Genomic DNA, 20,410 nt, shown 5'->3' with positions numbered 1-20,410 from the left:
TTTTTAAAAGGACATGAATTCCCTTCTCTGCCTAGCTAGTTACTTGATTATATATATGGTAAGATTCTTTATCTTACCATACACAGCATTGAGGGCAGTCGCCATAGCACCACAATTACACGAGTGTTTATATGCTGCTGGTAATATGGAGGACTCCACTGAACTGTAACTCTTACGTTCAAAGAGGAGGAAAAAAATACTATCTTTTGTGGACATGGGCACATAATATAATAATACTAAGGGAATGCAGATGCTGGCAGCTGGCCATCTCTCTTGGATCTGGTGCCTCCAACAAACACCCCATTTGCTGCTTTGGGGTTCACACTTTACCCGTTAGAATTCTAACTGGGTTTCTATGGGGGGAAAAACCAATAAAAAGAAGAAAAAGAAAAGGTAGCTAAGGCCATTTGATGGGATTTCCATATTAACGTTTAACTTGGATACTTTTTATGTGTTTGTGGTTGTTTTTGAATCGGTTTTTTATTAAAACTTTAAAAGAAAGTTTCAAATTAATATTTTGTAGTTTTTTTTAATTGTTTTGATGTGTTAATGTAAAAAATATATTTTTTTAAAAAATTATTTTAATATGTTTTCTAAAAAAACAAAAAACTATAACCATACTGTCATTCAACTTTAGCCCTGTAGCCCCAATCCCAAGATTTTGCACAAGCAGTGGTTTTTTTAATTAACATGCTGAAGAACTATTGGGCCATTATTTTCTTTAATTGATTTGAGAATTTTTTACTCTCAAGAAGGTCGTAATGTTAGGAGTATCAAGTAATCTATCGAGTTTTGTTAGCAACACGTTTCCAAGTAAAATCCAAGGAGCTTCGTAATTCATCTTGCTCAAGATGCAATATCAATCAAAAAAAAATTTTCCATGTTCCATAAATGCTGACCATTAAGAATAACTTGATGAGCGTTCAAGTAAAAAAAAAAGGAATAATCTAATGAAGATTATGACATTAGATCATGACCTTAATTCGAAACCTATTTTTGAAGGTTTTTCTCAATATTATTTTTTTCGCAATATCAAGCATTACCCGTTGTGTACTTGGGCATTTGGGAAGCAAGATTTATAACATGATGGGTGAAAAGAATAGCTGAGGGTATCAGAATATCAGTGACTGATTCTCAGGGATATTCCTTGCATGAACTGAGTTGGTTCTTAAAACTTGACATATAAGACAATGTGTGGAGCGGATGGCAAAGAGAGCCCTCGGCTTCAATTTAATGGAGGCTTTCAAAATCCACCAAGAGTGATGTTTTGAGAATATTATACAGCGATGTAAAGAGTACTTCTTAAATAACCCATTGCAATTCACAAAAAAATGGGCTTTTATACAACCCAAAAAGGGACAGTTGAGCTTCGGCCTATACATTTTCAATGCTTGCTACTGATCGCATGGAACTGGATCTCATAACACCCTCCTTCTCCGCATAATATGCTATCAAAGCCTTCACAACCTGGCGAAATCTCCGTCTGTAAGTGGGAAATTTCGATATACCTCTAATCATTCCTATCATCCTGCCAATGTATTCGTTATCAGAAGACAAATGGAATACTGAAGGTGACAAGTTTTTTACACAAAATATCAGAAGAGAAAGGAAGAAAACTAGTCATATCAAGTTAAAGATTGTGTATAGTTAATGTCCCGGGATAGAAGAAACAAATATATGTTTAGCGATTATCATATCTCCTTTGTGCCAACTATCTCCGTTCATGATCTCGAGATAGTAACAAAACACAACTTAACATGTTGAAAGAACTAACCAATCTCTTATATTGTTGTCTAGTCAAAATCACTAATCCAAATGTGTGTATGATGCAGTTAAAGGGCCTTGGTAAATAAGCAATGTAAAATTGGGATTCTTCTGATATGCATTTCAAAAGAGTCTATTGTTATCATCAAAAAATAAATAGAGCTTGATAAAGAAAGAAATGTAAAAATAATGCGATGTCCCTTCAATTGCTGAGAATGAATAGGAGAATTTGACGTTTTATCTATCATGTGAATGCTCCGACCTCTCACCCCGATTTTTAGGTTTTCTCGGTTATTGAAAGCAATGTATTCCTTCTTTAATAACTTGGAAAGAGGAATGCAGAAACTGATATACCTTCTGGTGATGCCCTGTATTTGAGCAGCTCGCAGAGCCTCTTGAGGCACCAAACTGCCATTATCCCAAGTCTCCATGCGTTGTGTATCATTTCCATAAAGAACTACTCTCTGCAAGAACCTTTCTTCACCTTCTTCCAGTTTAATGACCCTTATTTGCTCTTTTAGGACCATCAGCGGCTGGAAGAACCAGTCGAACAATTTGTCATTTGGTCTATTATGATGTGTTATTTCAGTACCATCGGAAAGCAGAAAACCATCTGAACCAGCTTTAATGGAATTCAGGAGGGATTGCAAAAATGAATAACAAGGCAAGCCAACACTTATAACGGATGCTTCATTGCCACCCCTGGCCTTCAAATAGTTACTGAGGTCAGCCAGTGTTATGGCACCAGAATCCAAAAGATCCCTGCCCCTCATTTCGCATGATCTCATCATTACTCCCCATACCTGTAAGCATTTAGAGCCAAACATCATAAACTTGTACGTGCATCTAATTATCTAAAGAGAACATGTGGTGAGTTTGATTACTTGGCAGCAGAAAAAACCTTAGAAAAACACCTTACTAACTTCGCCTCATTGGTATTATTTTAGGGAATAAAATACTATTTATACCCTATAGTTTTAGTGAAATGATCAGTCGCTCCTGTTGGTTTAAGAACCCCAACATTGAATTCCTATATTCTTTTATTTGATTGAAACTTACGGCAATTCAATTATGTTTTTCCTAAAAAAATTCCTGCTTTCTAGTCAAATTCTTCAATCTCACATGCTACAAACAAAACAATGCTAATCCATCCATTTACATCAACCAACATAACCATAAACCAATCAGTAAAAGAGGTCGTCAAGATATAGCAGGCCACCAAATTGCATGTACTGAATCTTCACTACTCTTTAAACCAAGTAGCCTATCTTCCTATATTTCCAAACATCTAGGAAATTCATAAATCTGTTCCTATTTAAATCCTTTGGTGCACCACTCCACTTGTTAATTTGCATATGGGGAAAACCATAATCTAGCTGCCGATCAGCCTCAAGTCCAGACTGCCTTGGAGTTAAAATCAAAGTGCCTATGATATAAACGACTGCTCCACATACGGCAGCAACTACATCTAATTGTAAATTCACCATCGCATAAGCACAAGGAAAATGACGACTTCAAAAATGAAGGACAGGATATTTCTGCTGATTAAACTCTCATTTAATTGCTCACATAACAATTTCAAGCAAAGGGCAGCGTACAGCTGCATCAGAAAAATAATACCTGAACCATTTTCACTTCTTGTACTGTCTCCCTAACTGATTTTGAATGTGCAAAGCTTGGCACAAGCATCGCAGGAGCCTCTACATGAACAGAACTAAATTTGGCAAGGCTTCCTCCGACAGAAAGCTCAGATGAGTGAGAGGTCCCTTTCTTTTGATATTTGGGCCTGGATGCAGGAAACGTGATTTTGAAAGTTAAAATATGACATCACAAAATAACAAAGTTGTAGAAGTATTGGTTTAAGCTGGAAATCCACAAATTTGAGAATGATAAGGAAAAAGGATTACTTTGGAAGGAAAGTTCCCTCTCTGAGATAAAGTCTGTCATTTGTATACTCGTCGAATTCCGCAACCATTGCAATCACATAAGCCACAGCTCGCCAGAAAGATCTTTCCTGCATCCATCAGAATGATAACGGTAAGCTCGTTATTGATGGATGACAAACTACAAATACATTGAACTATGAACCAACCTGATATAATATAACTGATGCATACAATCCAATGAAAATGCTTGAGAAAATGGTCACCAAGATGCTCCCAACAACAACTAGTGGCCACAAAAGGATTGTCAAGCCAGCAATAGGAATGCAAGCTGTTTCGAGAAACGGGCCCTCTCGGCCAATTAGATCATGTAGCAGTCGATACCAGCCCTTGAACAGCATGTATGGACTCTTAATTATAGCAATTGCAGCAAAGAGAGGAACATCCACTATTAGCCCCACCAGCCCAGCAATGATACATCCAGGCACATGAATTAACCTACAAGACAGTGTTATAAGAGTGATGACTTGGTAAAAATTAATGAACTCAACAATAGCAAAGAAGATTCCAATCTCATTTTCTATGTTGATTCGGGTTCTAACTAGCAAATAGAGCAGACTTCATTTATACACAGTACAATAACTATTCAACTCAAATGATAGAATGATCAATTATCTTTATTTGAGAACCATGCAACGAAAATCTTGAAATTGAATTGCTATGTTCATTATGTACAAGTCCAGACAACCCAGTAAATCAAAACGAAAGCAGTACAGAATACATCGTTGAGCAGAACTCAGAAAGCAACATAGTTATGAAAGATATCACTATTAAAAACAATATTATTACCTAAGAGTTCGAATTTCATTTGAAGCAGAGGATTCTCGCAACTCCTTCAAATAGAGGGGGTAAGAATGGCAGCAAATATCTGCAAAATCTGTAACTACAGTACAGCTGCCTTTAATAATTCCCCAAGTTCCATCCTAAATGTTCATAAAATTTAGTTAACAAAAACAGGCACTTTAAATATCAAGCAATGAGGACTAAAACAAGACATGAAGATGGCATTAATGCGATAACTAACAACTTACCACAACACAGTGGTATAATGTCTTGAACTCATCATCGTCATCATGCCTAAAGGCCTCAAAACTCGCAATCCAGGGAGCAAAAAACCCATACCCCAGTCCCACAAGAACTGTCCCAGCTATGCTTAAACCCAGCCATATACCAAATAAAGCAGGCAAAGCAACCAAGAGGGCCACTTTAAGAGGTATATCAAACCTATCTGTCCTTCAGATACCAAATATTGCAAAAATCAACATAAAATCTTAAGGGAAAAGAGAAGTTAAAAAAAAAACTTAGAACCAAATAAACAGAATCCAATATTCTACAACGTAAAAAACACTACCAAAGGAGCAATATATTTGAAATTTCTTAAAATGGAAGATTCTGAGTAAGTTACTTCACAAGGGTGTAGAATGTCCAGGAAATATGTGGAGGAAACATTCCCAGAATTACTGCACCATTCCCTAATATTAGTACAGAAGCAGCAATAGGCCCCACCAACAGTCCTGATTCAATACAAATCCCAAAACCCCATCATCAAATTCACATGTAAACTTTAAAATAAACATTCAAAACTAGAACTTGCATGTAATCGAACACACCAAAACCGAACCTCTTTTCCCCTAAAGAGAACCTAAATCCAGTTTTACAAAATAAATAAACAAACTTATGGTACCTTTAAGAGCTCCCAGGAAGAAAGCTGAGCAGAAGGCAAAAATCACATAGAGAAACCTTAACCAACCATGGAGATTGTTTGACTTTCCCATACCAGAATTCCACGGAAACAGGAAAGCAAACCGATAGGAAATGGCTGTAACCCAAAAAGGAATTGAAAAGCTTGTTATAAGCCCAGGAAAAAAATATTCTCAGCACAAGCCAATTATAGTAGTTAAACGAGAAAAAAGGCACAACCTTTAAAACCATACCACAAGACTCCTGTGTTGAGAAACTATTAAAAGAGAGAAAGACAAGGTTTCTTGCAAGAAGAGACAAAGGAAAGAAATCAACACACAAAACCGCCCCCAAAAAAAGTCAAAGACATCGTCAAATGCGAAGCAGAACATGAGAAAGCTGTGGCAGTTTTTCTGGTTTTTTCGTCCAGGGTGATGAGGCATGCAATGACGTCAACGCCATGAAGGCATACTTGCTATTTGCATTATTGCTATTAACACCTGCTCCACCTTAGTTTTTTGGTGCTTTGAAAATCATATGGGGCACCCGTTTGGGAGTGACGCAGTTTTGCTAAAATTCAAAATTTTAAAAAAGATTATAATTTAATTTTTTATGTTTTTTAATATATATAAATAAATTTCTTTTAAAAAAATTATTTAATATAAAATATTCAAAAAATAACTATAACCACACCCTATGAAGTATTAGAATAGGCAGATACACGTGTTATTTCCCCTTAAAAGTCGAGTACAAACCAAACATAGTACTTGGCAAATGGAAAGAAATAGAACTTCGTGGGATTTGAACTGCTCATATCTTGCCACGTTATCTTGCTAACTCTATCTTGTGTGCGTGACTGTTTGTCAGCGTGCTTCTGTAATTTAAAGTGTGTTTAATTTTATATTAAATTAATATTTTTTATAGTTTTTATATGTTAATGTTAAAAAAATATAAAAAATCATTTTAATATATTTTTAAATAAAAAATATTTTAAAACAGCACATAAATTATAATACCAAACACATAAATTAACTATATGAAAAGCGTTTTTTATAAATAAAATATATTTTGTATCAACACAGTGTCATCAACAATTTTAAAGCTAATTTTTTATTTAATTATATAATAATTAAAATAACTATTTTTTATGAATTTGAAGATTTTAAATTTAATAAGAGAAAATGCATTTCTTAAATTGAAATTTATATTCTTTATTTAGTTTTTTTTGTTAACAATATTTTTTTTATTAACAACATTATTTTTATAATTAAAATAAATATTCTCTGGAATTTCAAAAATATAGATACAACACATATTGATGAAACAAGGTTAAGGCTTGTAATTTATTACTTTAGAATGTAGTGGAAGAGAATTCATTATCAATTGATATCTAAAATTATTATACGTTTGAAAAAAAAATTATACAAAATTTATCATAAAAGAATTAAAGTTGATATTTAAAATTATTATACACTAAAAACAAAGATTTGAGAGTCTTTATTTGATATCCACGAGATCAAAATAAAAATAATTTCAACTCAAGAATGAGTTGTTTTCAAACCGAGAAGACTAATGTATGCTGGAGGATTTTTAGGAAAAGTTAATTTTTTTGTTATTTAGTTTAGATCTAGGATTAGTATAAGTAGGATTGTTTAATTTATATTTCAAGAGACTACTTGAAAATAAAATATTTAATAATAAATTTTTAAATTAGAGTTTTTTTATGGTGACTCTATTTAGCATAATTCTATATTGTTTATATTTATTGTTTTTTTCATGTTATTTTTATCTATGTCAGTTTTCTAAAACAAACACATCAATAGTAAGATTATTATTTTTTAATAGTTAGGTTGTGATAATTTGAATTCTCTCTCTCCTTTTATTTTTCATCAATTTTCTTTCTCGTCTCTAATAACATATAGATTAAAAAGTGATGAAAATGAATTTGAGGACTAAATGTATAAGCATAAAATTCTAGGGATCAAATTAAAAGAAATAAAAACTATAAGGGCCAAAGTAAACCTTAGTAACTATAATTTTCATTGTGCATGTGGGTGTAGGGGTACAATGAAAGACCTTTTTTTCTAGCATATAGTAAAAATTTTTAGAAAATAGATTTTAAAAAAATAGTTTATATATATATATATATATGATTGTATTATGAAAAATAAATATTTTTAAGTTCTTATTTTTTAAAAAATAGTAATACTATTATCAAACATTTTCTTTCTAGTTTGAAAAAAGTTAAATTTTAATTTTTCTATAGTATAGTTAATGTGATGAAATATTAATGAATATTATAATATATCATCTTGGTGTATTATAATGTATTTTTGTAGCAATATTATATAATAAAAATATTATATGCAATAATATATTAAATTGATGTAATTTCTATATATTACATATTGATATATCTTAATATATAATTTTCTACCTATAAATGTATTATTAATTTATTTTTCAATAAGATTGTATACTTTAAAGTATATATTTATAAAATAATAATGAACTGGTGTTCCATTTTAGTTTTTTATTTTGAATCCTTCAATATGAAAAGTATTTTTTTTCTTTTTATAAATTATAAAAATATTTATTCCTCTCTAAAACTTAATTTTTTTATTTGACTAGAAAATGAATTCTAAATATGGTCAAGTATAAAAAAATTCAAAAAGATATTTTCTGAAAAACAAATGGTCATTTAATTAATATTATGTTGTTATAATTATGATCGATTGGTTATGGTGAATGTTAGATAATCTGGTTATTGTGGTGGTGGATTGATTTAGCTATGATGGTCGAGGGATCATTTAACTTGGATGGTCAAGTCCTGCAACCAAATGTACACCATTCTAATAATCATGTCAGTAATTTTTTAATAAACAATTAAAGAACATTAAAAAACAAATTAGCAATTAGTGAGCATGTTTAATGGTGACTTACAATATATTTACCCGTGTTTCATTCTGAGTTATATTTTTTTTAACAAAAGATTTTATAAAAAAACTTTTTTAACATGATTTTATAGTTAAAAAAATTATAAGTGAAAATTAAAAAAATTTATGTATACATGCAATTAAATAAATTAAAAACTATATTTGTTAATAAATAGAAAACAAAACCATAAGCAATAACTAAAAACAAAACTAGAAAAATTGAATAATATGTGTAGATCAAGATATTTAATCTCGCAAGACAGGGTATTAACCTAGTTGTATTTGCTAAATTTGTTTATTAAATTAATTTTTTTATTAAATCAAACAATAATAGAAATAGACACACATATTAAATTGATTGATTGAATAAAATAAAATGGGACAAAAAAAATACTTGCAAGGCTACACATATTAGAAATATTATCTAAAAATAAAAAAAATTATTTTAAAAAATAAAGTTCATCTATACAAAAGATTAAAAAAAATTATAGATGAATCAGAAAAACCTTTTCAAAAATTAAATACATAACCAAAAATTAACTAAAATTTAAAAAGAGGCTCACTAAAATAAATAAAAAGAGAAGGAGTATTGATCTAAATATATACAAAAAAAATTGAAAAATACATATAAAAAGAAGCTTTAATTAAAAAGAAAATTACAAAAACAAAGGTTAGGTGTTGCCAGGCTTAGCAAGCCAGGCAATCCCGCCTTACCCATTTTGTTAAGGCATGTGTGACTAGGCCCTTAATTGTTTTTGCTGCATTTGGGACAAATGATTTTTTTAAAAAAAAATAACTCAAACAAAGTATCGTTTAAATTTGCTCAGATTTTGGGCATCATAGTGGCCAGAAAATCAGGGCTTAAGATTTTTTTATCCAAACACCTATTTTTCAAACAATTTTGACCTAAAACATCTAAATAAACCTTAAGAGCCATGATAAATCTATCAATAACCTTAAAAAAATCCAAAACCCATCGCAAAATCTAAAATCTACTTGAATTCAAATTTGTTTTATCATGAATTTTAAAAATAAAAAAAATTCAATATAAACTCCTCTCATCAAATGAAACCATTTGACACAACTATTAACCGTTTTAGTTGCCTAAATCAATGTCAATGATATTTTTCGCTCTCTGCCATGGAAATCCGATGATCTCTCTCTCTCTCCTCTCTGTCAATCAGGGACTAAAAATAATAGAAATGAACTTTTTGTACCAAAATTGAATTGAAAAAATATTGAGGTACCGAAATTGTATAATATGCCTTATTTTTAAAGTTTGAGGGCCAAAATATATCTTTCTTGAAACTTCTAGCACAACATTCATGTTTAGTTTATTTTTCATTCTAGTCTCCTTTCTTTTAATTTCACTATAGACTAAGAATTCAAAAGTAATCATCCTTTAATTAGAAAATAATTATAAAAAAAATTACAGTATCATCTGTAATGTTTTGTTTGTGGTTGAGCAATGATAACTCCTATAGTAACTAACCTATGCAATTTAGTTTTTAGGTAATATTTCTTGGATATTTTCTAGGACTTCTTGCTTCTAGTCAAAGTGGCTTTTTTTATCTAAAATACCTATGAGATATTTTATAATTTTATGATGAATTTATATTATACAATACAACTAATAAAATATCTTTTTTTTATTGTTTATTAACGTGTATTTTCCTAAAATCATTGTGGATGACATAGTTTAAAAAGGGTGTAATTCTTTTTTAGTTTAATCCTTGCAAGTTAGGTTGGTAATTTTTTGTCTTCATATTTTTTTTAAGTATATTCTTACAATTTCAAATAAAATTTTAAATTTCAATTAGAGGTCAATTAAATGAAATATGATTTAAATGTATAGTATAAAAACAATTAAAAGAAAAAAAACCAAATTAAAAACAAAAAACTAAGTGGAGCCTTTTTCATTATCGCATGAAAATATTCATTTTCATCTAAAAAAGCATCTGAATTTTATGTTTAAGTCCTAAACTAATGTGATCCATTTATGCATTTTGATCCCTTTGGTTTTATGCTTCTATGTTTAGGTCCTAAATTTCATTTTTTTTAATGTTTTAGTCCCTAAATTTTAAGAAAAAAGAGAGAAATTCATAAAAAAAAGTGAAGGAAAGAGAAAGAGGATAGTTGATTATTTTCTAACTATAAAAAAACTGATCTTTGTCTTAGTAGTGAGAAAAAAGTTATTAAGGTGTTTTAGAAGTTTAGCTTGCTAGAAAAAATAGATTAGGACTTGAAATATTTTTCTTCAATTTAATTTTGGGTTTTGGAACAATTAAAAGGTATTTTAAGATTAAATGGATTTAATAAAATTCTTAAGATGTTTCTTTAATGTTTACAAGTAAAAAATAATTGAAAATAGGATTGAAGCTAAAATTTAAACTTGTAAATGCACATCATTTGTCAATATAGATGATATGTTGTCTATTTCTATTAAAAAAATAGAGCAAATGATGTGTTGTTTACTAATTAAACAAACAAAAATTATTTTCCACTTAGTTTTTTATTAGCCAAGAAGTTATGTGCTTGGACTCTTTTTATATTGTCCTTTAGCTTTTTATTAGAATTGTTTTTTTTAAATTAAAATTCACTATAATTAAATTAATTATAATTATATTTAAAATATTATTCAATTTATTCATAGTTTTAAAATAAGATTATAGATTTTTGTGATAACATTAGCAATCATTTCATTATTTATTATATACAAACCTAATATATAAAAATTCTAATGTGTTCATGAATATTCAATGAAAATAAAATTTTTATTTTGATATTTTTTATTATAATTGTTTACATAATTTTATCTTATTAGTTATTCTATTTTGTTTTCAATTGTATTGGGACATGGTTTTTAATATAAATTATTAAAACTCTTTTTTCAAATCATGGTGAATGTTTTATTTAAAACAATGCTTCCAATTAAAAAAAACATGTTTTTGTTAAAATAAAAAAGAAATGCATGAATAAAATGGAGTTTAGATTGAAGGGATATATTTTTCCTAATTATTTTATATTATTAAAAATTTTACAAAAAAATATTTTAATTGCCTTTTTTTTTCTTATTCAAAGAACATGCTGCTAATAATAAAAAAAAAAACATGTTTTAGTCAAATAAAAAAAGTGCATGAATAAGAAAAGAATAATTTATGTAGCAATTTGTTTTTCTTCATAATTTAAATTTTTGCCTTGCATACAAATATCTTTTTTTAATTATGAAACAACTAAATAAAAATAAATTTTAATTTGAATATTGTCCTATAAAGATATGTCCATGCTATCTATAAGAGCTTGCATGGTGAGTATATACGTTAAACAACGATATTATTCTTTAATGGGGGACTTTGGGACACTTAATTAATACTTTATTCAATAAATTTGCCATTCGTTTGGTGAGACAGGTGGAAACTTCACCAGGTAATATTTAAGAATTATATTTTTTTGTTTAATTTTTTTATATATTTTTAAATTGTTTTTATGTGCTGACACCAAAAATTATTTTTAAAAATTAAGAAAATATTATTTTAATATATTTTCAAATAAAAAATATATTAAATCAGAATACTTCTAACCATTATTAAAAACAAAAGAATCATATAACTTCTCTACTTGCATTATTTAAAGCAATATAGTGGGCATCTAAGCCAAGGCAATGTCTTTTGACAGATAATAAAATAATATGTAATCCGTCAAGCTCATAATTCCCACCTAATTGATAACGCAACAGAATTAAAAAAAATAGTAGTGAAATTGTCATCCATGGTCATCGTAAAAAGACAAAACCAAACCTAAACCCATTAAATAAAAACCCAACCTATAAGGCCAGTCCAAGAAGACCTAATGTGGTCGGGTGATTTAATCACTTGAGGCTGCTGAAGCACCACTCTTGTCAGGGAAAAAAAGAGAGTAAAAACCGACCATATAAGTTTAATCACATGGTGATGCTTGTCGGGGCGTCCAGAATGACAACAGGTTTCTCTCCTGAAAATGTGTCGAAAGAAAAAGGGATCATATGATTACTTAAAAAATTTTAGCACAAGAGAATCCAGTTACAGGGTTAGATGTGACACATTACTCTCAGTACATTTTATTTACCGTAATTTTTATTGTTATTTGTTTATTTTTTTACGATAAGTTTTTGTATATTGATCTTATCTAAGATTTAAGATAAATTTCTCTTCATGAAAAAATCTTTATCTTATTAAGTTAAATCATAATTATTCTAAGTTTTAAAATTTAACATTGTATTTATTTTCTAAATATAACTAATTCCTAACATTTCAAATATGATAATTGTTATGGTTTTTTTGTATTTTGATCAAATCCTAATGAATAATCATAACCTAGTTATGATCTCCATTTTATATTTTTAAAACATTATAAAAATACAATTTTATCATTTTTGAAAATATGCATGAAAAACTTGTAGGATTTGGTTGTATACACAAAAACAAAACATTTTTTTCAACCTATTTTCTTGCAATTTTACCCTTGGTTTGAACCAATTGACTTTGTGAAAATTAAGTTTGGTTTTATAAAATTCTAATCTTCTAAATTAAGCTCAAATTAGGTTTCCAATTTTAATTTTCACCAATTTAGTTCCAAATAAAATTAATTCAACCTATTTAAAGTATAATTAAGTCCTTGTACCTAATTAAATCCTTTAATTGGATCCAAATCAATTCTTTAATATAATTAAACTTTAATTTGGCCCATGATTAAATCAAATTGGCCTATTAAAAATCTAATTATATCATTGGGCTTAATTTTTATATAGATTCATCCAATAATGATTTGATTTGACCTTGAATCTGTATTATCTTTCTAGTTTTGGGTACAATAGGTATAATTAGGCTCTTAATTCCATCTAAAATTGCATCTTAATTTTTCTGTATATTTGGAATACTCCTCAACATGCTTTTTCTTAAATGCCAGTTTTCTTGCTATTATTATTTATTATTTTTATTATTTTAAAAGGAAAAAGGGTAAAAGTTTTGGGAATAACCTAAAAATAAGTTATGACACTACTCAAGGACAACTCTTTTAAAAACTTGGTTTGCCAAAGGATGAACCTTAATATGTCTTTCAAGATTAACGAATTGAAAGCTCTTTTCTAAACAAGACGAGCCTAAATTTAACAGTTTAATTTTGATCAACTTAGACTTTGTTTATGTAAACAATTGAAATAAAGTTTCAATCATATAAAAAAAGATTAATTTAATTGTTTGGCTAATTATATATTTGCTTTCTCTCGTTAGAATATATCTATGTCATGAAAGCTTTCAATGATGAGGAAATATTTTTCTTTCTATTTTCTTTTTGTTTTTTATTTAAAAATCAGTTTAAAAGTTATAAATAATAAAGGTTAAATTTAGTTGATTTAATGGTTGGTTAATTAACTTAAAAATATTGCAAGGATTTTACGACTTTGTAAATTTCCAAAGGATTTTGTCCTATATTTCAAAAATACCAAAACGTTTTATTTTATTTCTTTTAATACGTAAGATTATAAACTTATACATAAGACATAATCATGATATTAAATTAAAAGACATTTATTTTTTTGTTAGCATTAGAACGGTTAGGTTTTTAATCTGATAAGTTAAAGACCTCTTTATTGAGGAAGATTTTTTTTAAACCTTAGACAGGTCAATGATTATAAAATACAATTTTTTCTTAGTTTATATCAGATAATTAAACAAAGTAGCTTATCTCAGGTAAGTCGTATTGGCGTGCTAACACCTTCCATTTACACAATCAATCCATTTCCCTATACTCTGAGATTACTTAAAGTTCCTAGTAATCAAAATACTAGGTGATGATTCATATTCCTCTTTTTTTTTCTATTGATGAAGGACAAGAATTCCTTGTCCTTTCCTAGCTTACTTTAGATAAGTTGTATTAGAAGTACTAATATCTTTCCTTTACGCAATCAATTCCCTTTCTCATACTTTAAGATTAATTAAGGTTTCTAATGACCAAAATACTAGGTGGTGACTCCTATTTTCTTTTTTTTTCTACTTATAAAAAACAAGATTTCCTTGCCCTTTTCATCTACATCATTCCTAACCATCCCGATCTTGGAGGATGATCGCCGCTACGCTGCACATGTGAAACATTTTTCTTCCATAATTTTGTTATGTAATAATTGTGTTATTATCAGTGAAGCCACCATTAGATAAATGAACCATTTGTTTGTTGTTTAAAGATATTGATAAGTGGATAATATGAACATTTAATACATGACTCATTATTATAAATTAAAAAAAAATAACAATTTGTTTGATGCATGTGAATCTATTTTCATGTGTTAGGTGACATCCTTTCTTAACGTGGTGAGGGAATTCAGGCCAGATCGACACTATCCTACATAGACCTATTGAGATGAAGCAGTGGTCCTCAAGCCTATTTTTTATATAACACGAGAAATAGCCCAAAACCTAATTTATCATTCACCATCTTTTTTAGGTCTAATGCTTGTATTCCAAAAGTGAGGATTAAGCCCAATAACCTGGCCTAAATCCTAAATCATTGTCTTAAGTCACATAGCATTTTACCATCAATACATAAAGCACATAAAAATTTATGTAAATTCTTAGTATGTAAGTACAAAAGGTATTTTCATCATAATAAATGAACACAAAGCTTTGGGTGATTTTTATCTTTTATTTGGCATAATCAGCCTCTTACCTATAAACTATAAAAAACTAGTTAGGGTTCTTAGTTATCATAAAACTAGGTGGCGATTTGTTTTTCTATTTTCACCTTTTTTACACATTAATCCACTACGATGTCCTTTTTGAAATTAATCAAAATTATGTATAAGGTTGGAGTTTATAACAGAGTTTTTAATATTTTGAGTAGAAGAGTAGCCTTAGTGGTTACTTTAAGAGGAGCGATCATTAGGTTCAATTGTGTGAAAAAACTTCATGAGCATCATAAAGATTTTAGTGAGTTATGAGATAACTGTTGTAGTGAGAATTTGTTGTTGATGACTTTCACAATCATGATGGGAAATAATCAAATTTTGCATTTGTTGTTTTTCATTATAAGAGAAAGTCATTTGGGATTTGTATAGAGGAGGCTTGGCTAGTCACATGAGATGAATAAAAAAAAACTATTGATATTATCTTAGACATGTGATAGATCTTGTATCGATTCATAAGATGAAAATGTCTATGGACACATCAACTATGTTAGAAGATGTAATGCCAATTACAAAGAGGCTGTCAATAGACAGCATCGTCTTAAAGCATTCAAGTAATGAGATAGAGTGATAATGTTTCTACATAAAAAAAAGATTATATAAGAAGCTACAACAAAAGAAATATGATCCTTACACTATGATAAATAAGATTAATGATAATATTATCAATGTTGTAAGAATAACCTTCTTATATTTTTTATATTATAAAAAATATAATCCTTACACCATAATAAGATTTTAATTACTTTTCGTATTTAAATTTAGATTTAGTTTTAATTTTTATATAAACTATTGGCGTGTTATTTTTTTATTATAATTTAGAATTTTCAAAAAACATCAAAGTTTTTTCTATTTATTTTTCATGATTTCAAAAATCAACTATTATATATATAATTCTATTTTTTTTATAGGATGTATAAGATAGATTAATTAAATAAAGATATGCGTAATATCAATATATCAAAGAAAAAAAAAGAAGAAAAATTAAAACCATCAGGCGAAATCCAGCAAATTGTGCAGGCACACTCACAAATGAAGCATGAAGAATCCAGCAATCCACGTGAAAACCACGTGGAAGAAAAAAAGGTGGAGACCTGGCCAAAACGACATTATTTGGACAGTTAAGGAGTCGTTTTGCGGCCTTTTCCAGTCGGATTACGCTAACAAAAACGATTTTGTAGCGAAAAAAAAAATCATTTTCCAGGACAAGGCTAGGCAAGGCAGGGGTTTGGCTTCGATCGAATCCTGTGGTTGTTATTCAGAAATTTGGGTGAGAAATCATGAGCGGAAGAGTGAAGAAAGAAGTTGAAGAAACAGATTTGATTAAACCGCAGCCGTTTCATGGAGAGAACCGGAAATATGTGGAAGACGGAGACGTAATTCTCGCTCAATTAGTTCTCTCTCTTTCCTCATCAATTTTTCTGTTTCTCTTCCTGTCTATCTTCATCATCTTGGTTTCTAACAGAATAACACCACCTGACGCCTCAGATCTCGCTTTTTTCTTTTTTCTTTTCTTTTTGAAATAGGTGATTAAGATGTGATTTTGGATGTTAAATGTTGGCAGGGTAAGCAGAAGAGTCCGATGGAGACTACTGCCAAGCGTCTGAAGATTAAGAGAAGATATTCGGATTCCAAACTTAAGTTTGTAAGTTAAGAAATTCCTGTTATGCTGTTGCTTAGCTCCTCTAGTTTTATGTGAGGAATGTAATGCCTGCCTGACAAGTAGGGGAGATGGGGTATTTTGTAGTTCTTGCTGATAGTATCACTACATTATGGATTTGCCATCTAATTGTTTGTTGTATGACAAGGTGTTTTCTCTAGTGTTTTTTTTTTGGACATGGATATGAGCCTTTTCCTGTCGGGGACAGTTGTTGTCCCTTTTTGTTTTCCATTTCCTTTCCTTCTTCTCAGATGAAAGACATTGGCTACAATATGGCTGCCTGTTTAACTAGACTGATTATAGATAAAGTCTTTGTCTCATCCTGCAATGTTTTTTTTTCTTACAAAACTATTACCCATCTAGTCATCTACTGAACTCAACTAAATCACTAACCCCTCATTTGCAAGTTAATTGGACCCATACGTCTATGCAGCTGGGATTTTCTGCAAATAATATAATTCAGGTGGAATTGACTTCTGGAACTTTGTTTCCTGCTGATATCTGACTTTTGGTTTTTAGCCTTTCTTGTGGTATGTTTTATGTCATTCTTATTTTGTCAACCAAAATTAATCTAGATGACTTTAGTTCTCTATTACAATGAGTGTAGTGATGGTATTGCTCCTCAAGTTGTACATGGGGGATTGTTAGTCTTGGGTTTGCAACTGCACGAATGCTGATTAGAGACTTGAGAGCACTTGGAAATGCTTAGATGCAGGATTGTTTGTAAACTTTTCCACTCAGTATCTCGCTTCTTTAGGACCATAACTAGCTAGTGATATATGTTGCTCTCTCAGTTGTATACTAACAAGAACTGTGATAAATTCTTGAACAGGTGATATCAGGTCATGCAGGGAAGTGTATCTGGTCAGTGAGGAATAGACTATGCCTTTCTTTTATTTCAGTCTTAGCTGTTTGGCTTTTGAAAATCTAACTTGTGATCCATTTGTTTCTGCTTTTGCTGAAGCTGTAGGCAGAATAGGGCTCCAGTTGAAAGATCAAACACTGTTGGAGAAACTAGGTCATCTGCTTTGATTCGGGCAGAAGAGGTCCAATCCAATCTAGAACCAGCATTCCCTAGCTTTGTGAAATCGTTGGTCAGATCACATGTTGCTAGTTGTTTTTGGATGGTAAGAGCAACAACATTGCATGAGCTTGAGTTGGTTGATAACCTCCCAAAGAAACACGGGCTTACATATGCTATGACATGGTTATTTTCATACAACAGGGGCTTCCTGGACAATTCTGTAGAGCACATTTACCACATGTGGATGCTACAGTGACTTTGCAAGATGAATGTGGGAAGGAATTCAAGATGAAATACATTGCATATAAGACAGGCTTGAGTGCTGGTTGGAGACAGTTCTGTGTTGCACACCGATTGTTTGAAGGGGATGTATTGGTCTTTCAATTAATCGAATCTTGCACATTTAAGGTGATGGTTTGAATTGATTGTTATGTTCATATGCTGACCTTTTCTTTCAGCACTCATTATATGGTATGTGTTTGGGTTAGAAACTTAGAAATTTGAATGATAAAATGGCAAAAACATAGAAATTACTACATTTAATGTGAGCTGCATGACTCCTTGTGTTCGTAAGTGTAGAAAATACCTTAGAACATGCTGGAAATGATTATCATCTGCCTTTTGGTTGGTGGGAGAATGATTCATGTTTGGAAACTAGGAACTGTCTTTTATTCTGTGGAATAAAGGCTGAATTATGGAAATAACTCACATCATATCTGATTTGACAAGAGAGTGGCAGGACGAATGACCAGTAATCCTTGTGGGACTTGAACATGAGAAACACAATACTGGGGGCAAAATTAACTTCACTACTGCCTCACCAGGTTCATTTTGCGCATGTTTCATCATCTGCAGGCTATGTGAAAAAACTCACTTTGTTGTTTGAAGTCCAAGTTTTTTGGAACCCAGTCAAGTATTGGAATTCATCTTTGACAGACCCTTTGAAAGTCTAATACCAAGTGCCTCCCCTCCTACAATACATAAATGATACCTTTGGAGAGTAACTTCTGTCAGAAATATAAGTTAACACATGAAGTTTTACTAGCCAATAGCATTAAGGTATTTTTGACTGACACAGCAACTACGAATTGAAGATGTCCAATAATATGTTTGGTGTCATGGCATGCCCTACCTACTGAGTTCTATTGAAGGAGCAACAGCTTTCCCTTGTTCAATACAGCCAAATTGTTAATTTTCCACTTCGACTGATTCCAGCAATATAAGTGGTGCAAATCATGAAGACATGCAATTTCTTTTTACTGGAGCTTTACTTTTGGAGTCACCCCCTTCATGACAAGTGTCTGATTCATTGATGCAGGTGTACGTAATAAGGGCAAATGATTTGACCGAAGTGGATGGTGCTCTAGGTCTGCTGAATTTGGATGCTCAAATTAAACAAAACATTGCAGGCAAGTTGGGTTATGGCTCTGTCTTGCAATTTTTGGTTTCCTGTGTATGTTAATTTTTAATATTTCCTTGTTGCATCTGGGTGTCAAACTTGGTAAAAAAAGATAACGCTGAAAGGGGCAATACTGCTAGTAAAAGTTCAAAGAGGAAGCGTCCCAGGTCTCTTCCACTAGCTATTGTTCAAAAGAAAAATAAGAAGTCTGGCCAACTGAGACCGTCAGTCCTGCAAGCTGGCCAACCCGCCGAGCAATCTGAAAATGATAGTGAAGAGGTTGGTTCAGAAGTTCTAGAAGGTTTCAAGTTATCGTTACCTGCTGTTCAATTTAAAGACATCAAAAGCTTTGAGGATTTCAACATTCTGGTTGATGGGTTACTTTTAGATTCGGAACTTTCAGAAGACATTCGGAATAAGTACTACAAACTCTGCTGCAGTCAGAATGCATTCCTTCATGACAATCTTATCAAGGGAGTTAATCTTAAGCTGATTGCTGGGATAATTTCTGAAACTGTTAATATTGCTGATGCAATGAGAGCTTGCACTCTTAACACCTCACGCGATGAATTTGCTACTTGGGACAAGGCTTTGAAGGCTTCTGAGCTATTTGGCATGAATGTTGGATTTTTACGCTCCAAGCTAGGTCTCCTTTTAAGCCTTGCCTTCGATTCTGAAGGCGCCACAAAAACAAGGAGGTATATAGAAGCTAGATTCAAACGAGTGCGAACTGAAGATGAGATAAGAAATCTTGAAGCAAAGCTTGTGGAATTGAAGGAAACCTATGAAAGATATGGTGCTGATGTTGAAAGGCTCAAGTCGAAAGCTGAAGGCTATGAGCTCAAGTTTCAAGAACAGGTTCTTGCTCCATGGTGATGTTTTTGTCGCCTTTTCTTTTTTCTCCCTGGTTACTATAAACAGCTTTTGTAACGTGTTTGGTTTAAGATTTATAATGTGGACAATGCTGTGACTCTTAACGTTTTTAGGAATTTATATGAGAACAATGCTGTAACATTCTAGGACTTTATATGTTGCCATTTCTAGGAAGATGGTGCATGTACATTAAGTCGCACGTGACCATCCTTTATGTTTATGTTTTTTTATTTTTTCTTCTGAGAGTTTCGAACTTGAGATTTCTTGGAAGAGCAGGGCACTAATGCAAGTTTATGTTCTTTGCTTGTTCAACAAAAACAAAGAATAAAAGAAGAGAGAAAGGACGTTATGGCTAGGCCGGCTGTAGGTTGTGAAGAATCTCGTTGCTCTCCTTAAAAGATTTGCATTTAGGTGGA

The 20,410-nt window shown here is 30.8% G+C and overlaps 2 protein-coding genes across 6 annotated transcripts; one reads left to right on the top strand and one right to left on the bottom strand.

Moving 5' to 3' along the window:
• Positions 1 to 1,195: 1,195 nt before the first annotated feature.
• On the bottom strand, positions 1,196 to 5,934 carry LOC133672955 (uncharacterized membrane protein At3g27390). 2 transcript variants are annotated; one of them, XM_062093528.1, is made up of 10 exons: positions 5,628 to 5,934; positions 5,392 to 5,526; positions 5,113 to 5,221; positions 4,739 to 4,940; positions 4,497 to 4,630; positions 3,857 to 4,145; positions 3,672 to 3,778; positions 3,385 to 3,550; positions 2,119 to 2,567; positions 1,196 to 1,528 (listed from the first exon to the last, which is right to left on the bottom strand). In XM_062093528.1, exons 2-10 carry the CDS (start codon positions 5,480 to 5,482, stop codon positions 1,375 to 1,377), a joined length of 1,701 nt encoding a protein of 566 aa, XP_061949512.1. In that variant the 5' UTR covers positions 5,483 to 5,526; positions 5,628 to 5,934; the 3' UTR covers positions 1,196 to 1,374. The 2 variants fall into 2 exon arrangements, with proteins under 2 accessions (XP_061949512.1, XP_061949513.1); XM_062093529.1 differs by having other exon boundaries at positions 5,642 to 5,934.
• A 10,244-nt stretch (positions 5,935 to 16,178) lies between these two features.
• On the top strand, positions 16,179 to 20,231 carry LOC133673480 (B3 domain-containing protein Os01g0234100-like). 4 transcript variants are annotated; one of them, XM_062094326.1, is made up of 7 exons: positions 16,179 to 16,432; positions 16,603 to 16,683; positions 17,531 to 17,562; positions 17,669 to 17,825; positions 17,924 to 18,130; positions 19,041 to 19,131; positions 19,234 to 20,231. In XM_062094326.1, exons 1-7 carry the CDS (start codon positions 16,319 to 16,321, stop codon positions 19,995 to 19,997), a joined length of 1,446 nt encoding a protein of 481 aa, XP_061950310.1. In that variant the 5' UTR covers positions 16,179 to 16,318; the 3' UTR covers positions 19,998 to 20,231. The 4 variants fall into 4 exon arrangements, with proteins under 4 accessions (XP_061950310.1, XP_061950309.1, XP_061950312.1 ...); XM_062094325.1 differs by having other exon boundaries at positions 17,663 to 17,825; XM_062094328.1 differs by having other exon boundaries at positions 16,180 to 16,414.
• The last annotated feature ends 179 nt before the right edge of the window (positions 20,232 to 20,410 follow it).

This window comes from Populus nigra, chromosome 14, assembly GCF_951802175.1.
Source record: "Populus nigra chromosome 14, ddPopNigr1.1, whole genome shotgun sequence".
Lineage (NCBI taxonomy): Eukaryota > Viridiplantae > Streptophyta > Magnoliopsida > Malpighiales > Salicaceae > Populus > Populus nigra.
The sequence above is the reverse complement of the archived record's forward strand: the minus strand, read 5'-3'. Positions and strand labels throughout refer to the sequence as shown.